This window comes from Diaphorina citri, unplaced genomic scaffold (genome assembly GCF_000475195.1).
Source record: "Diaphorina citri unplaced genomic scaffold, Diaci psyllid genome assembly version 1.1 scaffold320, whole genome shotgun sequence".
Lineage (NCBI taxonomy): Eukaryota > Metazoa > Arthropoda > Insecta > Hemiptera > Psyllidae > Diaphorina > Diaphorina citri.
This window is the reverse complement of record NW_007377755.1, coordinates 35,615-59,084: the sequence shown is the minus strand read 5'-3', so window position 1 is coordinate 59,084 and position 23,470 is coordinate 35,615. Positions and strand designations below refer to the sequence as shown.

The window sequence follows — 23,470 nt, the reverse complement described above, 5'->3', positions numbered from 1 at the left end:
CAGGATTTATTTTTGGGGAAATTTGGAATTCAATATTTTGCACAAATTAATTGTTGTCTCCCTCTTTCACACTGGTAATGAATGAAAGTCCAATCAATAGGTAGTTGGGCAAGTAGACATTTCTCCAGTGAAGTGAAAGAATAAAAAAAAAAAAAAAAAAAAAAAAAAAAAAAATTAAGAGGTACTAAACAAAGGTTTGTGTGCGATTTTAAGTGGGTCTGAGTCTGCTATGTTCATTTTTGTTTGAATTTAAGATTCGTGAGTTTGTTTGAAGCTTTGTGTCAAATGTTGGATTAATTTTTAATTCCTCTCTGCTCGCATAAAGTCCGACGCAAATCAGAAATTAGTATTGTCTGCCTAAACTTTTTCTTGAAACTTCAATTAGATGGATAACCAAGTGTTAAATTTAGAATCTGTGGAGCTTGTAAGTTTATGTGTACAGAAATTATTGTTTGGTAGAGTAATTATTTATTGCTAATACCTACCTATCAACCTAGGTTTATTTATTGGTTTGTATATTATGTTATTAAATCTTTAGAATAAAATGAATTTTGTACGTCATGTCAACGGATCTTTCTTGAAATAGAGAAGTTGCATAGTTATTGAGGAAACGGCACCTACCATGAAAACAATAGGTAATGAAACTCGTCATTTGAAAATCATTGACTAGGCATACCGATATATGTTAATCAGAACAGACGGTAGATTAAATAATAATACGAATACCCATGGTGCGTCCTTCAGGTTCAGTTCTCATCATCGGGCAAGTTTCTCACATGTTCATCTGCTTCTCGTCTCCAAGAGGCTGTGTTGAGTTTCCCTTGCTTGGCAAGTTCTATATCTCTCTCCAAGGCTTCAATACTAGCAGCATGGTGCTGCCGATATTCATTCTTGAGTTGCATCAGGTAAGGTTCTTTCTCAGGATCCCGCAGACTGGCAGCACCAAAGTCATAGTCTGGCGGATAGGTAAACTCTTGCAATTCTCTCTTGTTTCCCCCCATAATGACTCGCTTCAGATGATCAAAGAATGCTGTGGTTCTCTTCTGAAGATATTTCCTATAGTAAATGCTGTTGGCATTCTTCTCCTCTTCACTCGTGTCATGATTCAGTTTACACTCCTCAAACATCTCGTCTAGATACTCATGGAACTTGTCGTTCACGAAGCTCATGTTGTATGTTTTATATCTGCCCGTCTCAATATCTTCTTGCGTTAGAATAAACACAGGATGGTCAGGGTGAGCACGCTGGTTAAAGTTTGCCTCATTATAAGGAATCTCTTCGTCTTTCTTCTTCTCCTCAGCTTGTGGCGCAGCACCTCGTCTGATGCGTCTTACATGTCTTGATAATTTTCTTCTATTATTTCTGATGAAGTTCACCTGAGGTTTGATTTGATGTTGTGTCTCTAGGAAGTTGTTTAGTTGGGATTCGAGTGCGAGTTCTTTGTTCCGAATTTCTGGCGGGGATAGTTTCGGCATTTCGTGTAGATATAACATCTTTGCTTTCTTGTTCTTTACATACAAATCTTCCCCAGTGATTTTGTTCTCCAGTACTTGTTCAATAAGAGATTTCATTCTATTCCCTGTGTCACGTTTCTTTCTATTCATGTCTTGTACAAACATTGTACGTCCTACTTGTTCATATTGGTCGAAATTCTTTTCGAAGTTGGCAATTTTTCTCTTCCTTTCTTCCGATGTCATTCGTTCGTAATCAGAATTGATGATGCTCTTGCCTTCTTCATAGGAAGTTTCTTCCTCATTTCCTAAAAACACGTTGTCTTGCTGGGTTGGGGTAGTTGTGGTTGTAAGGAAGTTTCTTCCTCATTTCCTAAAAACACGTTGTCTTGCTGGGTTGGGGTAGTTGTGGTTGTAGTAGTTTGCTCTTGCCTTCTTCATAGGAAGTTTCTTCCTCATTTCCTAAAAACACGTTGTCTTGCTGGGTTGGGGTAGTTGTGGTTGTAGTAGTAGTAGTTGTAGTGGTACTTGTGGTACTTACGGTAGTTGAACGGGTGGTTATTTTGGTTCTATTCTTCCCATGCTTCCAAAGATAGTCAGCGTCCAAATTCTTCTCAATTTGTTCGATGGACAGTGGATCGAATGTAAGACCGGAAATATCAAATACAATATCGTGACCACCTTTCCTGAAACTTCTCTGCGAGTAGTTCTTGGTGATTTTGATTTCCCAGTTAAATTCAGTGGTTGTCGAATAGTTGCCGCCTGATTTCGACCATCTTTCATATTCTCGCGCCTTTTCTCTTTCCTTTTCCTTCAATTTCCGGAAGTCTTGTCTGTAGCGTGCACTAAAGTCTGCCATTCTGTCTTCGTTTTCAGACAGTTCAAGATCTTCTTCCTGAGATTTTCCACCAAGACCAGTAATGTTCATACTTTGCAGACGCATGCCAGCCTCGTTGATTTCCGAGAAGAAATTGTCGCGCACAAAGTGTTCAACGGATTTCATTTCTCTCTTCTGATTTTGAATCCAGCTCTGTCCGCTTCCCCAGTTATAGCTATCTTGACTGGAACCACTGTCACTATCTGACATGGTGGGCCAGGTTATGTTAGGATGATATTTGTACTTGGTAACGCGCACCTTCCTGGTTGTCCATGGGTAGGTCGTCTTCCATACGTTGTATGTGGAGATGTTGTAGTCACTGATGTTGGGATGCATGAAGTAATGCAGACTCCACTCCTTCCAATAATGCCAACTAGTGAGTTCATGAGAAGGAACATCCGAGAGAGATTCAGAAGGTTCATCCAATGCACTAATGGCACTATCTAGTTTCTTGGTAGATTTTCTCTTTGTCGTCGTGCTGGGTAATGGTGTTGTGGGCTCTTCATCCTCTTCAGAACTGCTTTTTTTGTTTTTGTTTTTTCTGTCTTCCCTGGAGAGTTCACTCAAATGTCTTTCCAAGCTCTCTTCATTATAGCTGTCACTGGAATGATGTTTTCTGCTGGCGCTGGATTCACTACTACGCTTTTGCTTCCTCTTCCTCTTTCTATCTCGTCTTGAACTCTCACTGTCTGTTTCTGAGTCACTTGACTTGGAATGTTTCCTATGCTTCCTATGTCTTCTCCTCTTGCAATGTTGACAACTGCTCTTGCTACTTCTACTTCGGCTTCTATCATCTGAACTAGAGCTATCATGTCGTGAGATATCCTTGTGTTTTCTGCGCCGCTCTTTTCTTCGCTTGTATCTTTCATAACTTTCATCCACGCTTGTTCTTGGTTTAGATTTATCTGTAGACTTGCTAGTAGTTGTCAGTTTATTTTCCGGATGTTGGACACGTGAGTAATAGATGTCCGCTTCTTTGAACCAACACTCCACATTTGTGATGTCTTGTATGCTCACATTTCGGAGTTCGGGTGTTGTTCTTATTTCAGAGCCTTCATTGTTCTTGTGAATCTTCTTGTGGCTTTCATGATTCTTGTTGTGACTTGGTTTGGTTTGCTCTACGTCAGTTGGTTTATTTTTTTGTTCTTGTTTAGCTTTTTGTCTCGCCAGATGTTCGTTTCTCCGAGCGTTGTATATTTGCTGATAGGTTTCATTCTGTTGTCTCATCTGTCTCAACCTATTGCTCTTCTCTTTCATAGCTTCAATGTTACTTCTCTGTGCTTTCACTGCTTTCCGTGTCTTGTTTGGATTTTCGTACTCGAAAGTTTCAAAGATGAAACTCTCTACAGAATGGTTGTTAGGGAGGAAAAGTTTTCGCTTCATGTGAGCTTCATAGGCTTCTCGTTTCTTTGCGTAGAAGTCTCTCGCTCTAGCATCTGTTCCGGAATCACTAGATATCCCTTCGATGTTAAGGTCGGGGAAATTTTTGAAATTGAAATCCCATGGCGGTAGATAGGTGGTTGTTTCCATGACTGATCTTCTCTTCTTGTGATAGGAATGTGGCTTGTTAATGAATATGTTGACTACATTGTTGATCTGATTCACTTGAGAGATTTTTCGTTTCCTTCCTCCCGAAGATGATATCGGATTCTTTCTATCTTGAACCTGACCTAACGCACTATTCGTGTTGATTTCATATCTATCATCCATATCACTCGATGTGCCTACTCGCGATTTAATCATACCTTCCATGTCACTGTCAGCGTTTTGTTCTCCTGCTAAGTTGAATTTTTTTACCGAAGGAATTAATGGATTTAAAACGTTTGCAAACAGAGTTTCTACGGATTGTTGAATTTTTTGTTCGCTTGTGTGAAAATCGGTAAGTAAAAGAGAATTTACAAGTTGGAAAATGGGTTCATGGTTATGTGCGAGTTTTTCCAATAGGATTTCAATTTGATTGAGGTGGAAGCGTCGTAATTGTTTGACGACTGATTTGATGAGGTTGGAAAAGCTGGGAGCTATGAGATTTGATGTCTCTAACTTGTCACATTCTATGAGAACGTTATCTAGGAAGTAGTGTTTGAATACTAGACCTGTGTCGCGCTGTGTGTCTATGTGTGTCACGATGGCCCTTGTCAACGTATCTATCGTGCGCAACATATCTACTACCCGTGTCTCAGAACCCATTGTACCGGGGGATGTTACCTCAGTATTTACAAAACTATATAAATTCAACAGCAACCTACCTATTCTGTCTTTTACAAAATTATCAAACTCCTCATCATCATAGGTTGGATGTCCCCAGTCAATACTCTTGTTGTTCACAATATCATATGGATCATACTTGGCTTTGAGTTTATCATAGTCGGACTCTATTGTAACTTTGTCCAGGTATTTGTTGAACTCTTCATCTGTCTTGGAACAATCGTACGTGCCAATGTTCATGTCTGGAAATGTAAAGTTCTTCATATTATCAGGGATCTGATCCACTGTGGTTCCCTTGAGTTTCTTGAGTTCCTCAAAGCGTCTCCACGCCCAAGATGGATCCTTGGTCATGTTGGCTTTGATTTGTTTATGTTCCTCAGCGAGCGCTGTCTCGTTACTTGGGAATAACATCTCCACGGGATGGCGTGGTCGATTTGTCTTGAGGAAGTCTCGGATACGTTTGGCCCAGCGTGGTGTTGGCTGCGCTGTAGGGACAGTTTCATAGGCAATGGGTTCCTCTATCTCAGGGGGTGGTCCGCCGAGATGATCCCAGTTGAAGGCAGACTCGGTGTAGGAGATACATAGGAGTATGGTGACGCCCACAGCGCACGTGGGAACAATCTGCAACATACCGGACTCCAATCAAACTACATAAACAAAGCCTCCTAGCCTGCTGCTATTGAGCCAGAATAATCAAGGTCCATTCAAAGAGTTGAATTACTCCCCGAATTATCATTATTTGTCAAAAAAAAAGCTTGTTCCAAGTTTTATGTCTAGCACAGCATTACTAAACGCTCGTAGTAATGCTGCAATACGAGTAGCTATTAGCTATTCATTTGATTTTGCATTTACTAAACGCTCATAGTAATGCTGCAATACGAGTGCCTATTAGCTATTCATTTGATTTTGCATTTACTAAACGCTCGTAGTAATGCTACAATACGAGTAGCTATTAGCTATTCATTTGATTTTGCATTTACTAAACGCTCGTAGTAATGCTTCAATACGAGTTGCTATTAGCTATTCATTTGATTTTGCATTTACTAAACGCTCGTAGTAATGCTGCAATACGAGTAGCTATTAGCTATTCATTTGATGTTGCATTTACTAAACGCTCGTAGTAATGCTGCAATACGAGTAGCTATTAGCTATTCATTTGATTTTGCATTTACTAAACGCTCGTAGTAATGCTGCAATACGAGTAGCTATTAGCTATTCATTTGATTTTGCATTCACAGAGTACCTACATCACCTAGAAGGAACATGAGACAAAGTGCTAAGGCGAACCTTATGTTCAACTTACTTCAATTTATATAAAAAAAATAAACATTTATTACACAAATTTGTTAAGATAATTATGAAAAAAGCCAGTAGAGGGAAAAATGCGCTTGCCAAATTACACTGTAACTTTTTACTAGCTAAATATGACAGTCATATTGTCTAATAGTACAACATGTAGGTAGTTAAATACATAGTTTCGAGACCTTTGATTGGGCCAAAGGTTCCCGCGATTTAAAATAATAATAATAATAAAACATTTAACATTGACTTGGCCAAAAGTTGGAGTATATGTAGTACGAAGTAGTTTAAATGTAAAGTGATTTTGCATTCACAGAGTACCTACATCACCTAGAAGGAACATGAGACAAAGTGCTTAAGGCGAACCTTATGTTCAAGCTTACTTCAATTTATAAAAAAATAAACATTCATTACACAAATTTGTTAAGATAATTTATTATGAAAAAAGCCAGTGTGGAGGGAAAAATACGCTTGCCAAACTTTACTGTAACTTTTTACTAGCTAAATATGAGTCATATTGTCTAATAGTACAACGTGTAGGTAGTTACATACATAGTTTCGAGACCTTTGATTGGGCCAATGGTTCCCGCGATTAAAAAAAATAATAATGAAACATTTAACATTGACTTGGCCAAAAGTTGGAGTATAGTACGAAGTATCCTAGTTTAAAAGTAAAAACTACAGTATGTAAACAAAGTAGGGACTCACCGGTAACATAACTCCTATGGGCTGTTTCGCTTCATGGACTGAGTTGCAAGGAGAGGTTTTGCCAGAGTCCTCTAGGTCTGTAATCAATGGGACATCTTATCTGATGTGGCTTTGCTGTGGTCTCCATACCCCAACCTAATGAAGTAGTACTCAGGCCTGGGGGTAAATAACTTACCTACCCCTGCCTGGGCCTGCTGTGACCATAACGATTATTTGAATCAAACAATCTTTTCCCGTGAAAAGATGACAAAGGCAGGTCTATTCGCGTAACTGACAGACAAAAAAAAATCTACTGAGCTTTTTGGAATCGTGGATGCATAAGGAGTAAGAATAACTAAAAATTTCATGATTCTAAGGTTTAAGCGATGTGCAGACAAATCTACAATTTTATTTTATTTATATAATATGTAGATAATTCTTTAAAAGATATTCAATGATCTTCTTACCTTACCTTTAGGCAATCTGCTGCTCTCTAAATCATAATAGATCTAAATCATACTAATTCGCTAAATTCTCCATTCTCCTGATGTTCTCTTAGAGCCCATACTAGTACAAATGTGCTGACAATGAGCTAGACAGTGGCTTGACATATAAAATAAGTTCAACAGATCCAATGATCCCTGGGGCAAATTAAATTAATGAGGAGGACAGAGAGAGAGAGAGAGAGAGAGAGAGAAGAGAAGAAAATGGAATATGTACCAAAATGAAATGAATTGAGTAAGTTATCCATGTTCATTAATCTTTCTTTACAAAGGAAAAAAATCCTTTCAGTGAATGCGCGGTTTCCGTAAATTTGACTTAATTTCTGTTCAATGTTAATTAAGTAGTGGGAGGGTACAGACTACAGAGGAAATTTAGATGGGGAAAAATCTAATCAAAGTGGCAATGTGCAGGACAAAACTATCGAATGACACAACATTTACTTTACCCGTGCCTGAGTTTTGCATTGAAAGAATTTCACAATGGAATTCTTAAATATGCCATACAGCGCGAACGACATGTCCATAAGCATTGTTAAAGCGCTTAAGAGAGAGAAAAAAAATGCCATAATGTGCTCGTCTCTAACGTAAAATGTGCCAATTATTTCATATTGCATTATATCATCTGCTAGTATGCTATGTACGTGGTACATTGGTACAACCTAGTAACCAGTTCAGGATAACAAATTAATATCTGTATATTTATATATCTAACTTGACTTAATTCTCAATTTATAGCAGCTTTAACCGATTTTTTTTTTTTTTTTTTTTTTTTTTTTTTTTTTTTAATTTGGTTAATTTTTAATTTTGTGCAACTTTTACCGTTTTTTTTTTTTTTTTTTTTTTTTTTTTTTTTAGTATTATTTTAAGAAGAAAAATATGTCAGCCCTATAGCGGAGTGATGGTTTGTGAGGACTTGAACTATAACTAGTCCAGATACCAACCATACCATTCTTAAAGCTACCATGGTCCAAATATTCAAACCTACCATCCTCAAAGGTGCAGTCGTTAGCAAGGTGGACTCTGAGGTTGGTGGTTCGTGTAGAAGTCAAGTCATAAAATTTAGCTTAGTACTCGTATACTTAGTGGGGAACGACATTTGCGACAAGCATTTATGCTTAACGCAATCAAAATGCTTCTACATTCCTCTAAATTGGACAAGCCTATAGCTATAGAGCAAGGTTAGGAAAAGACAACCAGATCCTCCAGACCACTCTAGCTGTGGAGTCGAGCCTTTAAAACAATAATAAAATATAGAACCTAACGTTTCATTTGGGGTCTAACTTTCCAACTCTTCTCGCCCATCTGATGAGGGGCAATTACTCTCTAAAAGCCAACGTTACAAGGGTGTGATATGTATTGACTATTGTGTGTGATACTGACCCCTCTAATATGAATTTTAACGCTGGAATATCACGTTTAAATATAAATTATTATATTAGACGCTACACGCTAATATACTGTAATGTGTAATGCATCACGTTTATAATATTGAACTCACAATCACACTCAAATAGTTTCCTGCATTATGCTTCCTCGAGGACCTATGCACAGGCATTTAATTTTTTGAACTTCTCATTTATATTTGGGTGTATGTATTTCTTTTGTATGTTGAGCATTTCTGTAAATTTTCATCAAAAGAGGACAATTCGTTGAAGAGTTATTGCGAAACAAACAGACAAACTAAAGCGAAATTCATGGAATTCAAACTTAAACCTCACTTCGTACGTTCAATGAGAACTTATATTAACCAAAGTTCATTTGATCAATTTGACGGTGGTGTGGATTTCATTAGTATAATAAAATTGTTTTCGTGGAAAGCAACGTGCAAATGTTATTAACACAGGTGACTGACTTTTTCTAATCTATTAAGTAGAAATGTCGAGCTGCAAACGTCAAGAAGTCTGTTGTTTATGATTACCAACATTAATGAAATATTACGTATTGCCCATTTTGTAAACTGACATCGAATCGGGCTGAAGATACAATTGTATTTTTGTCTTATATGTTATTTAGATGTTTTGATTTTTCCCCTTGTCAGGTTGCTTCTTATTTCATTTACTCAATTGCCTTATTTTGGTGTTTTATTTTCACCTAAAATGTTTTTATGTAGTAATAATATTGCCTAAATGAAAATTAATTAATGTGTGAGTGATTCTCTTTGGCTTCAAAATTTTCTCCAGGCGGTTGAGTGTTTGTCCGAATCACTAAATTTATTTAATAGAAATAAAAATTGCTTTTAAATCCGTATTTTAATTGAAATTTTAAATTGTTTTCTTTAAATCCAGGTAAAGGCGTGGTATTTTACCTTTAGTTATTTTACTAAGAACTAAGTTGTTATATTAAGGAATCAAATAATAACATTTTGTCAACTGTTTGTCTAGTCCCGACTTTTTGTCATAAATTGCTGGTTGGTCTTTGGACGGGTAGCTGTCATGCTTGAAAAATAAAAAAGCTAGTTGTTTCTCATATGCTTGAAAAATTCAACAACAATAGGTAATAAAATGGGTTCCTAATGTTTGTGTTTGTTCCAGGTCAATCCCTTCTATTCACAATGAGTCACAACGAATTCGCCCCCAAGTGTAAGCAGGACTAAATGCTAAAACCAGAACACCCCTTGTTTATATTATTGTCGAGGAAAGTCCATTGGAGGGACAAAGAGAATAAACCAAGAACAAAACCGTTGGGTTGTTTCCTATCTACACATTTGATTTCATCATCTCATGATCAATACAGTTTATATCATCAGAATGACAATTACTACACAATTCAATTCGGTAAGGCTGATTGCTTGTGATCAACTTTGTTTAAATATAATATCTGACGCTGTTTTGTATAAATAACTACATATGTGCACAACTGATGGCACAATAACCACCAAATCTTATACCAAAGGACCATAGTCTACACTGTACAATATCGTGTTATTGAACTCTAAGCATACTCGGAAACCATACCCGAACTGTCTCCAAACATTCTCTAACAAACACTTTACACTCTCATACCATTGTATAACAGCAAGATAATGTATGTTTGTTTATTGCCAGATGATATACACCATAGTTATAACGATACAGTTGACTGCTTACCCCACCCTGTGTGTACAAGGACAACCGGACACCTCGGATCCCCCCGGTATATCCATATCTCCTCTATTGGACTCGAACCCAAGTACTTTGGATAAGAATTCAAGTAGCCAGTTGTTGAGTAATAATTCACAAGAAAATCTCGTCAATGCTAGTGTCTCATCTCTTCCACTCAACTCTAGTGCGGAATATCAGGGATCCCCTAAACTGTTATCTCCCTCCTATGGTAACATTTAGTTCATACTTGTAACTTGCAACTCAATAGAACTTAGAAAAGGGACCTGTACGGAGCTTCCAAAGACCCAGTCGACAATCGACCCAAACTTTGTTGAGCCTTTTTTGTGTTTGAATTTTTTTTTTTTTTTTGCGAAATTAAGTCAAAGTCTAACCTGCGACCTAACTAACTTCCGTTACTTAGGGAATTACAGACAGACTCACTAAAATGAATTAGAATAATTAGATTGACATTGTGCCACGGGCCAAATCCTTAACCTCACTTCGTTTCATTCTTGCCTTCCCCCCTAGTGCTAGACAATCTTCGAACGCTCATCACGGACCCGAGTTCGGGCGCACTCGTTCATCATCGGAACCGACGCTCCGCCCATCACTCCTCCCATACACCTTCCGAAGGTCATCGGAAACACCCGAAGTCCAGCACTCGTAAGAAGTACGATTGGCGGCGAGATCCTCCCCCTTACATGTGGACCACGGATCCTACTAGGGAAACTGTAAGACTTTGGTCAACAGATGGTCCAAATCCATTCAGCTTTGTCGTGTACAAATTCGATACAAGGGAGAGAATCGAGAACTACAAACGCGAGATGTGGATTATGAAAAATCGACCTGAGGACACGTGAGTCTATTTGTTTATTTTCAGTTACAGAAAACAGAAGTTCCATTTAATTAAGATGGGCATTACGAAGCCCTGATCGGTTTCAAACAATAATGAGCAAATCTCCTTTAGGTGTTGAACATGTTTGCCAAAATTTCAACAAAATCTGACAAACCGTTCGAGAGTTCTGAATTATGGTGAAACTGACAATAACGCTAACTTAATGCAAACTCTTTGAGTTTAAACTTGGAACTCAGTTTGTTGGTTCTTGTTTCAGGAATCTGACAGGACCTGTCCCCCTCAGACATCCAAACGGTACTCGGATCAAAGTGAAGAGGAAATATTCCTGGCTTGGAGATGATCCTGTATCCAATGAAACTCTCTTCCATCGCAAGGTACAACAGCAATGCAAACATTTGCCAGAAGGTTCGGGGTTCGATTCCGAAAATCTTTTTAAAAATGCCGTATGTCTTCCTGTGGCCTATATCACCAAAGTATGGAAAAGTATATTACAAGTGTAATAGCTAATGGAAAAGTAGAATTCCGAATTTTTACGAATTATATTAGATCAAAAACTGATATAAACCATAGCTTTCCCTATATTGCTACTAACCTTTGAATCTGGAGGGTTGGTGGTTCAAGTCCAAGTTAATTAGAGAAGTATATTAAGCGGGGAACAACATTTGTGACGATCATGTATGCTTAACACAACTAAAATTCCTCCTATATTGGTTGCAGGTTGCACGACAAATAGAGGAATACATCATAGGCAATGAGAGTGTTAGTTCAGATGAATCTGTTACTCCCGGCTCAATGGAGTTCACCAAGAGAATGAGGATTCGAACCCGAGCCAAATACAAGGGCTGGACCTACTGTAAGTACACACCTATATCTATTGCATGACACATGTAGTATATTATAATATAAATAGTATATTGTAGTGGGTCGAACATTTTGCAATATTTAGATAGGGCCAATTACTGTAGAAACAATTAAAATCATAACAAAAGTGTTCTAAATCCAAGTCTGCCAATGTTGCCCTGAAAAAAAGTTCGACGTTTACTGTCTTCTATTGGTTTGTGTATATCTTCAGATACTACCCGCCCCAATGTATCCTGGTCTCCAGATGTCTACGTGAATTCTCCTCACTCGGATATATTCTATTCGTCTGAATTTGGACCGGCCGGGTCCGATACTATTGAAGAGTACTATGCCAACTCTGCTCCTAAACCGGACTATAATGATTCCATCTATCACCTACCTGATGATTTGACTGATATACCGGATAAACCAAGATATCGAGAGATAGCAAGCCGCACCCCACCCCGGGAGAGCGAATACTTCTATACAGTCAAGTCACACTATGATAGTCATGAACTATACAATGATATTTCCGTTGTTACCAAGAATCGTCCTAAAACTCCTAAATAAAACGCTGAGATTTGAGCTCTTGTGCTGTGATCTATCAAATATGATGCCTATTTCTTCATAGTTTACTGTCTACACTAACTTCCAGTCTCCCGAACCTAAGTAATAACTGACGCGTTCTGCAGTTTAGGTAATAAAAATAAATAAAAACATTAAAATGGTTTGCTTGATACAAATTCGGTTAATATTACAAGATAGTAACATAATATCATCTCAGTGGAATTTTTCTTGGAGCTGCTGTATGGGGCAGTCAAAACAACCAGAAAGATAAATAAAAACTAATTTTTATTATTTCGTAGCTAATAAAGCAGCCTTTGGTTGTTTATTCAATACCAAAACCAGGACACCAATTTGTATTAACACGAGACCTTGTTTAGACTGCTGTGGTAATTTTTAGTCTCATTAGAGTAGAATAAATAAGGTATTTCTATTCTATGTTGGTCAACGAGACGTCGCTTTGCCTGGAAACCCATATAGCCATGTACAATATGGCGGAGATCGGGCTTATAACAGTTTAGAAGTGATCATATATCGGGATATTCCACTTCCATGCCAGGACTAGGCGTCGGTATTCCCATACTGGCTGCTTTGGCCGCTGCTTTCTTCTTCTTTCTCTCCTCGTGTCGTCGGCGCAGAAATTCTGGCGTAGAGAATGTAGGCTGATTCTTGTACATGGTCTGCAATAGTCAAATCAACACCTTGTTATCATTCCATAAAAGGGAATTAGTGTGGTTTGGTTGGAAGAGCTCCAACCAAACTTCAGATGAGTAGAGAGGTTCAGAGCTGATGTTATACATTACCTGAAGGAAGTATTCAGATGAGTAGAGAGGTTCAGAGCTGATGTTATACATTACCTGAAGGAAGTATTCAGATGAGTAGAGAGGTTCAGAGCTGATGTTGAATTTGTCGATAAGTACATTGAGGACATGTTCTGCGGAATCAAACTGTCCCTTGTATTGAGTGAGATTAGGCTTGGGAAGCAGATTCACATCTATGGAGTCGTTGAAATAATCCGGTGATCCCCTGGGGAGAATATGTGAGGATTAGATTATGGGACTCGTGATTTTCTTATGGCCGGGACCACAATCTGAGTTTAAACTCGGTTTAAGTTTAACTCTCAAATTAAGCTATCTGATTGGTTGAATAAAAATAACCAATCAGATTGCTTGAATCTGAGAGTTTAAACTCAGGCTATGGCCCCGGCCATTAATATTATTTCTATACAACTTGGTTTCATACATTGTTTTGTGTATTTTAGGGAGTTATTCTACTTATGTACATGTGTTGACGGAGGGACAGACTATGAAGCCCTAACAATACTGGATTAGACGCATGTTTTTCATGACTACGCGCGACGCTCTGCTATGTTACATTATGACAAATTTTGACGTCAGGTCGGTATTTCTTGATACTCACATTTTGAGTTCGATGGAGGGTATGTGCTTCGGGGTTGTGGTGAAGAATAGATACTCTTCAGGTATGGTAGGTATAGCATGTATATCAAAATGATCCACAACAGTCATCTCGTCAGCAATGCGTTTTTGATGTACTCTGCTCCGTGTAGTCTTGGCGGGGAATGGATCGAATGAAATGTTACCAATGCGTGCTAGCTTCACCTTGTGCCAGATTTCAGCGAATTCCGCTGCGAGGGGGGGAAAACATGCGGACAGGATTAAGCCTTTATACTATAACCCCGATAGTTGATACAAAGCTGAAACTTTTATACGAGTTTATAACAGAAGGTTAAATTTTAACGTTGATTGAATTCTGCACATGCGCAGAAACGAGTTTTCGTCAAATAACGTTAAAAAGTTCATTAATGGGACGCTAATTTTGGTTGCAAAAACTCTCTATTATTATTTTAAAGCGGTCTTTTTATCCCTTGTGTGCCGCGTCCTTTGTTTAGTACTATTGCACTGTTATCTACAAACAAAGGTCTCATCATTCTGTTAAACTCGTACATCCCCTCCTCCCTGGCATTTATACCAGCGCCTCAGATGGCCTCACCTCGACAATGCCAACAGCAGCGTGTGTTATTCCAGACAGTCACGCACACTATACAAATACCCACCGTGTAGGTACAATGGATTCCTATACACCCATACTTACCGGATGTGGTCCACTTATAGTCGTCGTTTTGGAGCCAATGCAGTGAAGTTATGGGGAACTTGGTAGTTCGATCATCGTATGCATAATACTCATCATCTGGATGCAAGGTACGATTCCATGCCATCTCTACAGAGGGTGGCTCGGTGGTTTTGTTACCTGAAAAACGAGATACCTAATAATGCAAATACCTCCCTAGTGTGTCCCTCATCAGAACAATACTTTCCATTGAGGGGCTGGGTGGGTCAACACGAGAACACCAGAAAATATAGAAATTTAATGTTTAATCATCTCCTTTCACTGCACCTTTTCTTATTTGGAGTCGGCGCCGCGAGTTACCCTCCTTTATCAGCTGGAATATTTTCAATTGAAACACTATTATTGTTCATTGAAATACTAAGGAATTAGAACCAGATATCCTCTATAAAGACAGAGAGCGTCGTTTCTACTGGAATACCCGTACTTATCACGTGCAATGACCTCTGCTTCATATTGCCTCATCCTCTATAAAGACAGAGCGTCGTTTCTACTGGAATACCCGTACTTACCACGTGCAATGAACTCTGCTTCATATTGCCTCATCCTCTATAAAGACAGAGAGCGTCGTTTCTACTGGAATACCCGTACTTATCACGTGCAATGAACTCTGCTTCATATTGCCTCATCCCCTATAAAGACAGAGAGCGTCGTTCCTACTGGAATACCCGTACTTACCACGTGCAATGAACTCTGCTTCATATTGCCTCATCCTCTATAAAGACAGAGAGCGTCGTTCCTACTGGAATACCCGTACTTACCACGTGCAATGAACTCTGCTTCATATTGCCTCATCCTCTATAAAGACAGAGAGCGTCGTTTCTACTGGAATACCCGTACTTACCACGTGCAATGAACTCTGCTTCATATTGCCTCATCCTCTATAAAGACAGAGAGCGTCGTTTCTACTGGAATACCCGTACTTACCACGTGCAATGAAATCTGCTTCATATTGCCTCATCTCCTCGGACGATGTACTTGGTGGCATTTCAAAGTCCATGTGTTCCTGCATGTAGGTGACCATCTGTCGGGCAAACGCCTTGTTGTACTTGTGAGGCTTTCGCATCTTACGCCGCGTGAATCCATTGCTTTCTATTTGCCCGTGCGTCCAGTTCTCACCGAATATAATGCTGTACCGCTCCCAACCTGAACCAAACCAATCAGACAGTCTGAGATTACTAACTATAATAGCGAATATAATGCTGTACCGCTCCCATCCTGAGCCAAACAATCAGACAGTCTGTGATTACTAACTATAATATCGAATATAATGCTGTACCGCTCCCAACCTGAGCCAAACCAATCAGACAGTCTGAAATTAACAAGACAGTATAATTGTTCATTAAATTGTAGAAAAGGCACCTACAGAGTCCCTGGTTTTCCAAAGAAACCTAAAAATCAAGCAGCAAAGTGTTTTTCATGAAGTTACTACATAATTTATCTAACTTTTAAGAAAAACGAAATCACAAGTGTTGATCATCTTCCAAAATTGATGTAGGTAAAAATGTAAACTTTAATACAATAACAAAAGACACTACTAGGTAGCATATGTTAAAATGTTAATAAAACTAATAGTACAGTAGCATTGAACACTTTATTTACCTTGCGTTTGGTCCAAGTAGTCTGTCACATTGGGGTTGGGCGGCAGTTTAATTCGGAGAACGCCGGGTTTGTTCGGGTCTCGTCGGATATCATGTCGAGTAGAGCCGACTATACTGTAAATGGTATAATATTGAGGTGTGAATATTATAGGTTTTTACGTGAGAGTTGTACAGAGTAGGTATTTACACGATTTACATATTATCTACTGTGGTTTGTATTTTGTGTAATTGTCCAAATTACTGTCATTGTACGGTAAATAATCTATAACCACTGTAATCATTTAGGTAGGTACCTGTACTACCTACTCTTATCTGATTGTTGATTTTTGTACAGAAATTGTCAACAATTACACAAATTACCTACAAACACCTGTAAATTATTCCATCAGACCTGATAGGTAGGTATATTATGTAGGTACCTACTGAATGAAAGATTTTTCGAAATGAGAAGATAAATGGTAATAGGTACCTAGGTAGAATCACAGAAAAGGTCAAGAGACAAAATATAAGAACAAAATAATTCTGCAGTGGAAAATATTGGTCTTTTTAATTGCATAAAAGTAGGTAGTTGTTACTATTGTAGGAAGTAGAGCCGAGTCTGCACGAGACATGTGGGGATACACAGGTTGAGTGGGAGGAGCGGGCGTGGAGGGGAAGGACTTGGAATAATAATAATAGGGAGGCTTGGAGCCACAGGGCAGACTTAACACAAATACCTAGACATGGTCTGGGGGAATACTTGGAGTGTAATATTGGGATTGTACATTTAATGAAAATACTCAATACTTGATATTTACCTACATCAGTATGTACATATGTATATTGAATATTTTAATTTTTGTTGTCTGACCTATTATGTGTAGTATGAGGCCGATTAAAGGGAAATAATTTGTTTGAAATTGTAGCTGCTGAGATTCGAACAGCTATCCCTCGGTTAGAAACCCAATACTTGGTAGGTAACTTGAATACATTATTGGGACGTACCCTACCGCCCCGCACTATTTTGCTAAACAAAGTGAATTACAAATTTTAATTGTACGATTTTTCCTTTAAGTTTGATCATAACTCGCGAACGGTTTGCCCAATTTTGATGAAATTTGGTAAACATCGGACCTTTAGGGGATTTGGAGAGGCCCCTATGCCTGAGTGCGTAATACTGTTCATTGAATCACCATGATATAAGACTTACCTACCTATTTACCTACCGTATAAAATCTGAGCTAAATGAAATAATATTTTTTTCCTTTAAGTTTGATCATAACTCGCGAACGGTTTGCCCAATTTTGATGAAATTTGGTTAAACCTCGGACCTTTAGGGGATTTGGAGAGGCCCTTATGCCTGAGTGCGTAATACTGTCCATTGAATCACCAGTTATTCCTTACGATGCCTCAGAAATATTTACCTACGTCAACTTCAGACTTACTAAAGAATTCATCACAAACTATGAACACTGAATGGAATGACGAGTAAAGTCGGACACTAGAAATTCCTAATGCTTTCCCCGACGACTGGTTTACACAGGGGTTACCAAACCAAGGGGCCGACCAATTGACAAGAATCCTTGTCATCAAATCTCCCAAGAAGAACCTACACCTCTCTAGATTTCATGACTTGACTTGAACTCGAACCTACCCCAACCTCCAGATCCGAAGTCTAGCGCACAAACCACCCAGGCAGAAAATTTGCGACCAAGTTTTTCTGTTCCCAGCGCTGGTTTACACAGGGGTTACCAAACCAAGGGGCCGACCAATTGACAAGAATCCTTGTCATCAAATCTCCCAAGAAGAACCTACACCTCGCTGAATTTCATGACTTGACTTGAACTCGAACCTACCCCAACCTCCAGATCCAAAGTCTAGCGCACAAACCACCGAGGCAGAAAATTTGCGACCAAGTTTTTCTGTTCCCAGCTAGAAAATCAAATAAACGTAAAAAGTTACCGTAATATAGACTATTATTCTCCGCAGATGATTTTCATTTAGTTTACCCACCCCTGCAATTGTCTGACTATTACGTCCTGTCTGATGAAAATGTTGATCTGATAACAAATAAAATAATCAGTTCATATCAAGGGGTTTTATCAAAATATTGCTACTTTATTGTGGCTTCCACTGTTTTACTTTTCATTTGAGGGGAAATTCCCCAACAATGAATACAATGATTATGCAATGTGCAGGTGGAAACTACATAGTTTAAATTCTGATATGTCCTTCTCCTCTGCCGCATAGCATGTTCATCCCGTAGTATGTCCCTCACCTGATGGGAGAGAAGAGACACAATACCTTCGAACCCGGAACCTTCTGCATGACAAGTGCAGTGTTACCACGGGATTAACAGTTCCCTTAGTTTAATAGGTATCTAGTTATGTATCTAGTACATAGGTAATATTTTTCACAACCTACTCCACTAGTTATGTCTGTGTGCTGTCAAGTTTCCACTTCTAGCTTCTAGCTCCTAAGGCAAATCGGAATCAGATAGATATTCTGATTTCTGGCAAACATTCCACACACAACTTCGCATTATTATAACATTAGCATATTTACATATTACCATATATGGTTGTTATCTATACTAGATTTCCTTCTACTAGGTATGATATTGATTTTTTTATTAAATTTATCAAACGAGATTAAAAATAAATAAATAACAAGCTGGGCCCGTCCCTCTGGGGATTTTTTAGCCCGTAGTTTATTTGACCGTGATTAGTTAAGAGCACTCTGGGTCGGTACCTACATACTTCTACTATCTATTAATAGGTAGGTAATGAGGTACATCTGTTAGACCTTATACCTATACCTGTAACTTACTTTAACCTACCTGTGTATGTGCACTAAGTTTGGAATAGGGCATATTATTATTATTATTATTATTATTATTATTATTATTATTATTATTATTATTATTATTATTATTATTATTATTATCTATTATTTTTACTACCTAATTGATTCCTAGGTAATTTGACGTAGCTCTTTCTGTAAAAGGTCAAGATCACTCCATGGCCAAATTTAAATTTCACGGACTGTGTGATATCAAAATAAAGCCCAAATTATCCATAGTTCATAAGTCCATATCCTGTCCACAGCCAATCCTAACTTAGTGAGCAACATGTCATTGTGATCAGGAACAGTCCTTGTGGACGGTCACCCGTCGAGATGCTCACCATGCCCGACCTTACTTAACTCAGAGGATTGTCAATATTAGTAATAAATGTAATAATACCTTGGTAATTTACAATTTGAATTGAATAAGTTCCTATTTGTCAATCGAGTAAGCTATATCTTTGTCTGTGTAATTATCTGGGGTGGTCGGAACTTAAAATAAACTCAAGCACGATATGTTGTAGTGAAGGAGCATAACTTATAATGCTGGGGGGGTTTCAGTGCGGTGTCAGAACAAAGGTTCGAGTTTCAGAGGAACGTTTTTCCCGACACCGTAAGGCTCAATTCACACCGGTGTGCATCAACACGCGCACACATAGGTATTTATGTAAACAACATTGTTGATCAATACATTCACTGGTGTGGACTTGCTTAAAAGAAAAAAAGCTATCAGCTCCCATGGTGTGGTCACGCGGTACACTCGAGTTCGATTCCCGGTGGGGTCGAAAAATTCTATCATACTCATGCTTGATTCCGTGACTGGCTGTTGCGGGCTTGCGGGGCCCACTTAGTCTCGTGAGGAAAATGAGTAGCTATGTAATACAAATGCTCATGGCGACCGGTGTCTAGTATGGTTTGTAGATAAACTTTGGGTGTTGAGATTATTGATATACCTATTTGGAAAATCCTAAAAAGGTTATGTGTATCTACCGCAAGTAGGTATGTATTTCCCTTTAACTGCAGTAAGCCAAGAAATTTTCACAGCTCCACTACTGATGAGCTGAGTATACCTAACCTCTACCTTTACTCTATTATTACTTCTGACCAGAGACTAATATGTATGTTCATTGTCTATGTTTCGGCCAGAGTTTAATAAACTCCTTAGCTCCTCAGTCGCGAGCTGTCAGTCTCGGCGGAAAGTTGTGTCTTGTGCCCCAGTTAAATTAATAGGCTTGCAATTTGGTTGCCTATTATATCCGCCTCTGGTTTTGGTTCATTATGTTGAATTTGTAAATGAGACTTAACACTGTGAAAGCCTTTTTTTTTTTTTTTTGTCCTTAAGGGAAAGTTCAAATCTTCCGATAGGATTTTACGCGGAATCAAAATACATGAGTGTGTGAACCCCTAATTTCGTAGAAACCTGTTGATCTAATCTTCTAATCGAAATACAATCAAAGAGTTAAAATAAAGGTCTCTAGTCACTAGACTATTCATTCAATGTAGTCACAGTATGGGCTGTGGCTGTACCAAACCTCAAGCGGTACATCCTGTCCCGGAAAATGGTAAATATTTCATCTTCAGCGCATCTGGTCCGTTGAAACTCAACGGGCTATTGTTGACAGAGGTTCACGTTATTTGTGAAATTATGATCTTTTACAAGAGCCCTTGATCTTTTTATTTTACGTACTACAGGAAGGTATTGTTTGGTGTTTAATTTCAGGAAATAAGAAGTCTGGTACTCTAACCGGCCTCGCCAAGGGATTGTTTGGTAGCAATGATAAAGAGAAGAAGGAGGAGGCGGAGAAGAAGAACAATGAGGAGGACTCCGGATTCAAAGCCGGAGATCTGCTACGTCCGGAGAAGATAGTGAAAGGAGCCAAGGATATTGTGTATGCTGTGAAGCCGGATGCTGTGGATTGGATTGATTGGGTGAGCGCCATCGCCAGGGGTTTTATAGTAGCTTGTGCTTCTAGAGTAGAATAGAGAATAGACTAGTTCAATGAGCGGATGGAGAATAAAAAAACTGGGTTCCTGCATGGTTCCTAAAGGCGCGAAAATGCTGAAAATCGGATTATCTAATCCGGAGTTAGGGTGCTACAATAGGTTCGTATATGAACAAACAAATTATATAGGTACAAAATCCTTAACTCGAATCATTTCGTTGGTTAAAAATGTTAAAAGCCAGCCTAGTTAGCTTAGTTGGAAAAAAAAAAAAAAAAAAAAAAAAAAAAAAAAAAAGTTAAAATACATGCCTATTTATTAGATATTGTACCTTACATACATAAATGTCTTGTAGAAATTTTCTACTTTACTCAATGCTTTTCTGATGGAGCTCAAATGTCCCGTTACAGCCCTACTCAAACACCTTATAGCACTCATAACGTTAGACACATCTCTTAAATGTTCAAAAAAAAAAAATCATCTCAAAACGTGCTTTGTATTTCGACTTTCAGAAGGAATTCCCGTATCATTCGATCAAATTCAAGAACGATGTAAATCGAATCCTTGAGAGAAAACAATATGATGTAAATCAGTATAACAACGAGCAGAAAACAGCACTACATGTTGTGGTAAGTACTAAACACATTTTTAGTGTGGGTTGGAAAAAAATCACAAAGGCTTCCCAAGGGCTAAAGATGATTTATGAACAAAGGAAAATAATACCTTCTGACGAATTAATGTAATTTGCGTTAGTAGGTACATTAATTCGTCAGGAGGTATGATTTTCCGTTACATGTAAGTTACCTTCATAGTTTGATCTCAGTTGGTAGGTATTAGGTATTACTCATCTGATGTTGAATCATATAAAATACCGAAATGATAATGATTGCTCCCAGTGGGTCAGTGGTTAAACCATTTGAGTTAATAATAGGTTTAATGATTCGGCATTGCCATGTTTAATTTTACTTTTTTAATTTAATAAGTAGGTACCTAGGTACTGGGATTTCACTGTTAATTGTAAAATTATTGAAAATTAGATAGGTGGAATAATGTTTAAGTCACCCATCCATTTATTGGCCTTGCTCGGCGTAGCTTAACACAGGTGACGCTAAAACCGGTCTTAAAATAACGACTAAAGTGTTATCTAAAAGTCGCTTTGAGTTTATAGGTCGTCGCGACAAATTTCGAGATCAGAGCTCATTTGTGTGATAAGATGTGAAAAAAATCCCCCAAAAACCAGTTTTTTTTTTTACAAAATTTGCACCACCACTTTCGTGCTCCTGGTAAAAAGACCTTTAATTTGATATATAGATCGACTAGGTTTGGATAAGTCCTTCTATGGGGTCAGACAGACACACGGACGACACCGAAGCAAATACAATAGCCCATCCCTTATACCTTTTATTATTACTTTTGTAATTTAATAAAGGAAGGACGGGTTAAAAATAGGGTTGCCAACCGTACGTTATTTCCCGGAACAATCCGTATTTTTGTCAAAAATCAAATGTTCCGCCGGAACACACTTTTGTTCCGGTTTTTTCTAAATCTATGGAAAGTACGGGATCTGACTAATAAACAGAAAAAATTACGAAAAAAAAAGTTTAAAAAGATAGGTAGGTAAGTACATACGAAATTTACATACGAAAAACACAAAAACCCGCGAGTCAAGTAGGTAGTGTAGTGTAGGTAGTAACGTACATAGTACGAATGTATAACGTACAGCGTACAGATGCATGCAGCATGATTCATAAATCTGGATCTCTAGGCCTATGCATGCCTTTGTTCCGGGTAAAAATCGGGAAATCCGTATTTTTTCACCATTTTGCTAGTTTGTACCGTATATGCCGAAAAAAAAGTTGGCAACCCTAGTTAAAAAGTAAACGAGAGGTGTGATACAGGGAACTGTAACAACAGAGGTCTTATCGTCCCGAAATCGAAGAGAGAATAAGGACAGGGATAGGAGAAAGCCAACCGTTCCGAGAACGAACCATGACGTTCACCCTGGGGAGATTCGAACCCGTGACGTAGCGCTTACAAAACAGACACGCTAACAGCTCCAAAGCTAATTAGGCTATAGCCGCGCGGTATTTCATTTTTAAAATCCACTCGAAAAACGGGTATTTCATCACCTTTTTTTATTTCGGCGGAAATCGAACCTGTGGCCTAGCGCTAGCGCTTACCTAGGCCGCAGGTTCGTTTCCACCCGGCCGCATTTTATCCTGAACGGATAAGGTTCGTTTTCGGAACGGCTGGCTTTCTCCTATCCTGTCTTTCTTCTCTCTTCGCTTTCGGGAAAGTGTAGACCTTGGCAGTTACAATTCCCTCCATCTAAAATCTAAACACTTGGAAAAAAAAACTTTGAGCTTTGTAGCTCTGTAGCTCTGTGTCGTAGCATGTCCCTCATCAGATGGCACCTGTACGCCACTGTGGGATGAGCAGTTTACCTCCAATGATTTTCATATTGTCCATGATCAATCCTCATTTGGCTCTAGTTCCATTTGGACCACTGTGCTGTGAAGATCCAAACCTAGAACTTTGTTCACACATATTAAAATAGGTGTTATTATCTATTATCTACTTAGTAAACTACTAAACAAT

General features: G+C 38.5%; 4 protein-coding genes across 6 annotated transcripts; 2 read left to right on the top strand and 2 right to left on the bottom strand.

Moving 5' to 3' along the window:
* Window positions 1-180: 180 nt before the first annotated feature.
* Window positions 181-6,669, bottom strand: LOC103507527. Its single transcript, XM_008472007.3, has 3 exons — window positions 6,541-6,669; window positions 1,884-5,154; window positions 181-1,729 (listed from the first exon to the last, which is right to left on the bottom strand). The coding sequence occupies exons 1-3, from the start codon at window positions 6,547-6,549 to the stop codon at window positions 747-749; spliced, it is 4,263 nt and encodes a 1,420-aa protein (XP_008470229.1). The 5' UTR covers window positions 6,550-6,669; the 3' UTR covers window positions 181-746.
* Window positions 6,670-7,236: 567 nt separating this feature from the next.
* On the top strand, window positions 7,237-12,407 carry LOC103507526. 2 transcript variants are annotated; one of them, XM_026822361.1, is made up of 7 exons: window positions 7,237-7,257; window positions 9,554-9,796; window positions 10,067-10,331; window positions 10,631-10,958; window positions 11,215-11,332; window positions 11,676-11,811; window positions 12,031-12,407. In XM_026822361.1, exons 2-7 carry the CDS (start codon window positions 9,743-9,745, stop codon window positions 12,366-12,368), a joined length of 1,239 nt encoding a protein of 412 aa, XP_026678162.1. In that variant the 5' UTR covers window positions 7,237-7,257; window positions 9,554-9,742; the 3' UTR covers window positions 12,369-12,407. The 2 variants fall into 2 exon arrangements, with proteins under 2 accessions (XP_026678162.1, XP_008470227.1); XM_008472005.3 differs by lacking the exon at window positions 7,237-7,257 and adding an exon at window positions 9,163-9,307.
* Window positions 12,408-12,523: 116 nt separating this feature from the next.
* On the bottom strand, window positions 12,524-17,574 carry LOC103507525. Of its 2 annotated transcripts, none has more exons than XM_008472002.2 (8): window positions 17,516-17,574; window positions 16,705-16,835; window positions 16,110-16,217; window positions 15,435-15,653; window positions 14,475-14,630; window positions 13,782-14,007; window positions 13,220-13,388; window positions 12,524-13,042 (listed from the first exon to the last, which is right to left on the bottom strand). In XM_008472002.2, the coding sequence occupies exons 1-8, from the start codon at window positions 17,542-17,544 to the stop codon at window positions 12,890-12,892; spliced, it is 1,191 nt and encodes a 396-aa protein (XP_008470224.1). In that variant the 5' UTR covers window positions 17,545-17,574; the 3' UTR covers window positions 12,524-12,889. The 2 variants fall into 2 exon arrangements, with proteins under 2 accessions (XP_008470224.1, XP_026678163.1); XM_026822362.1 differs by having other exon boundaries at window positions 16,705-16,846; window positions 17,533-17,559.
* Window positions 17,575-20,441: 2,867 nt separating this feature from the next.
* LOC108252177 lies at window positions 20,442-21,671 on the top strand. The gene is made up of 3 exons (XM_026822354.1): window positions 20,442-20,555; window positions 20,624-20,860; window positions 21,385-21,671. Exons 1-3 carry the CDS (start codon window positions 20,442-20,444, stop codon window positions 21,613-21,615), a joined length of 582 nt encoding a protein of 193 aa, XP_026678155.1. The 3' UTR covers window positions 21,616-21,671.
* The last annotated feature ends 1,799 nt before the right edge of the window (window positions 21,672-23,470 follow it).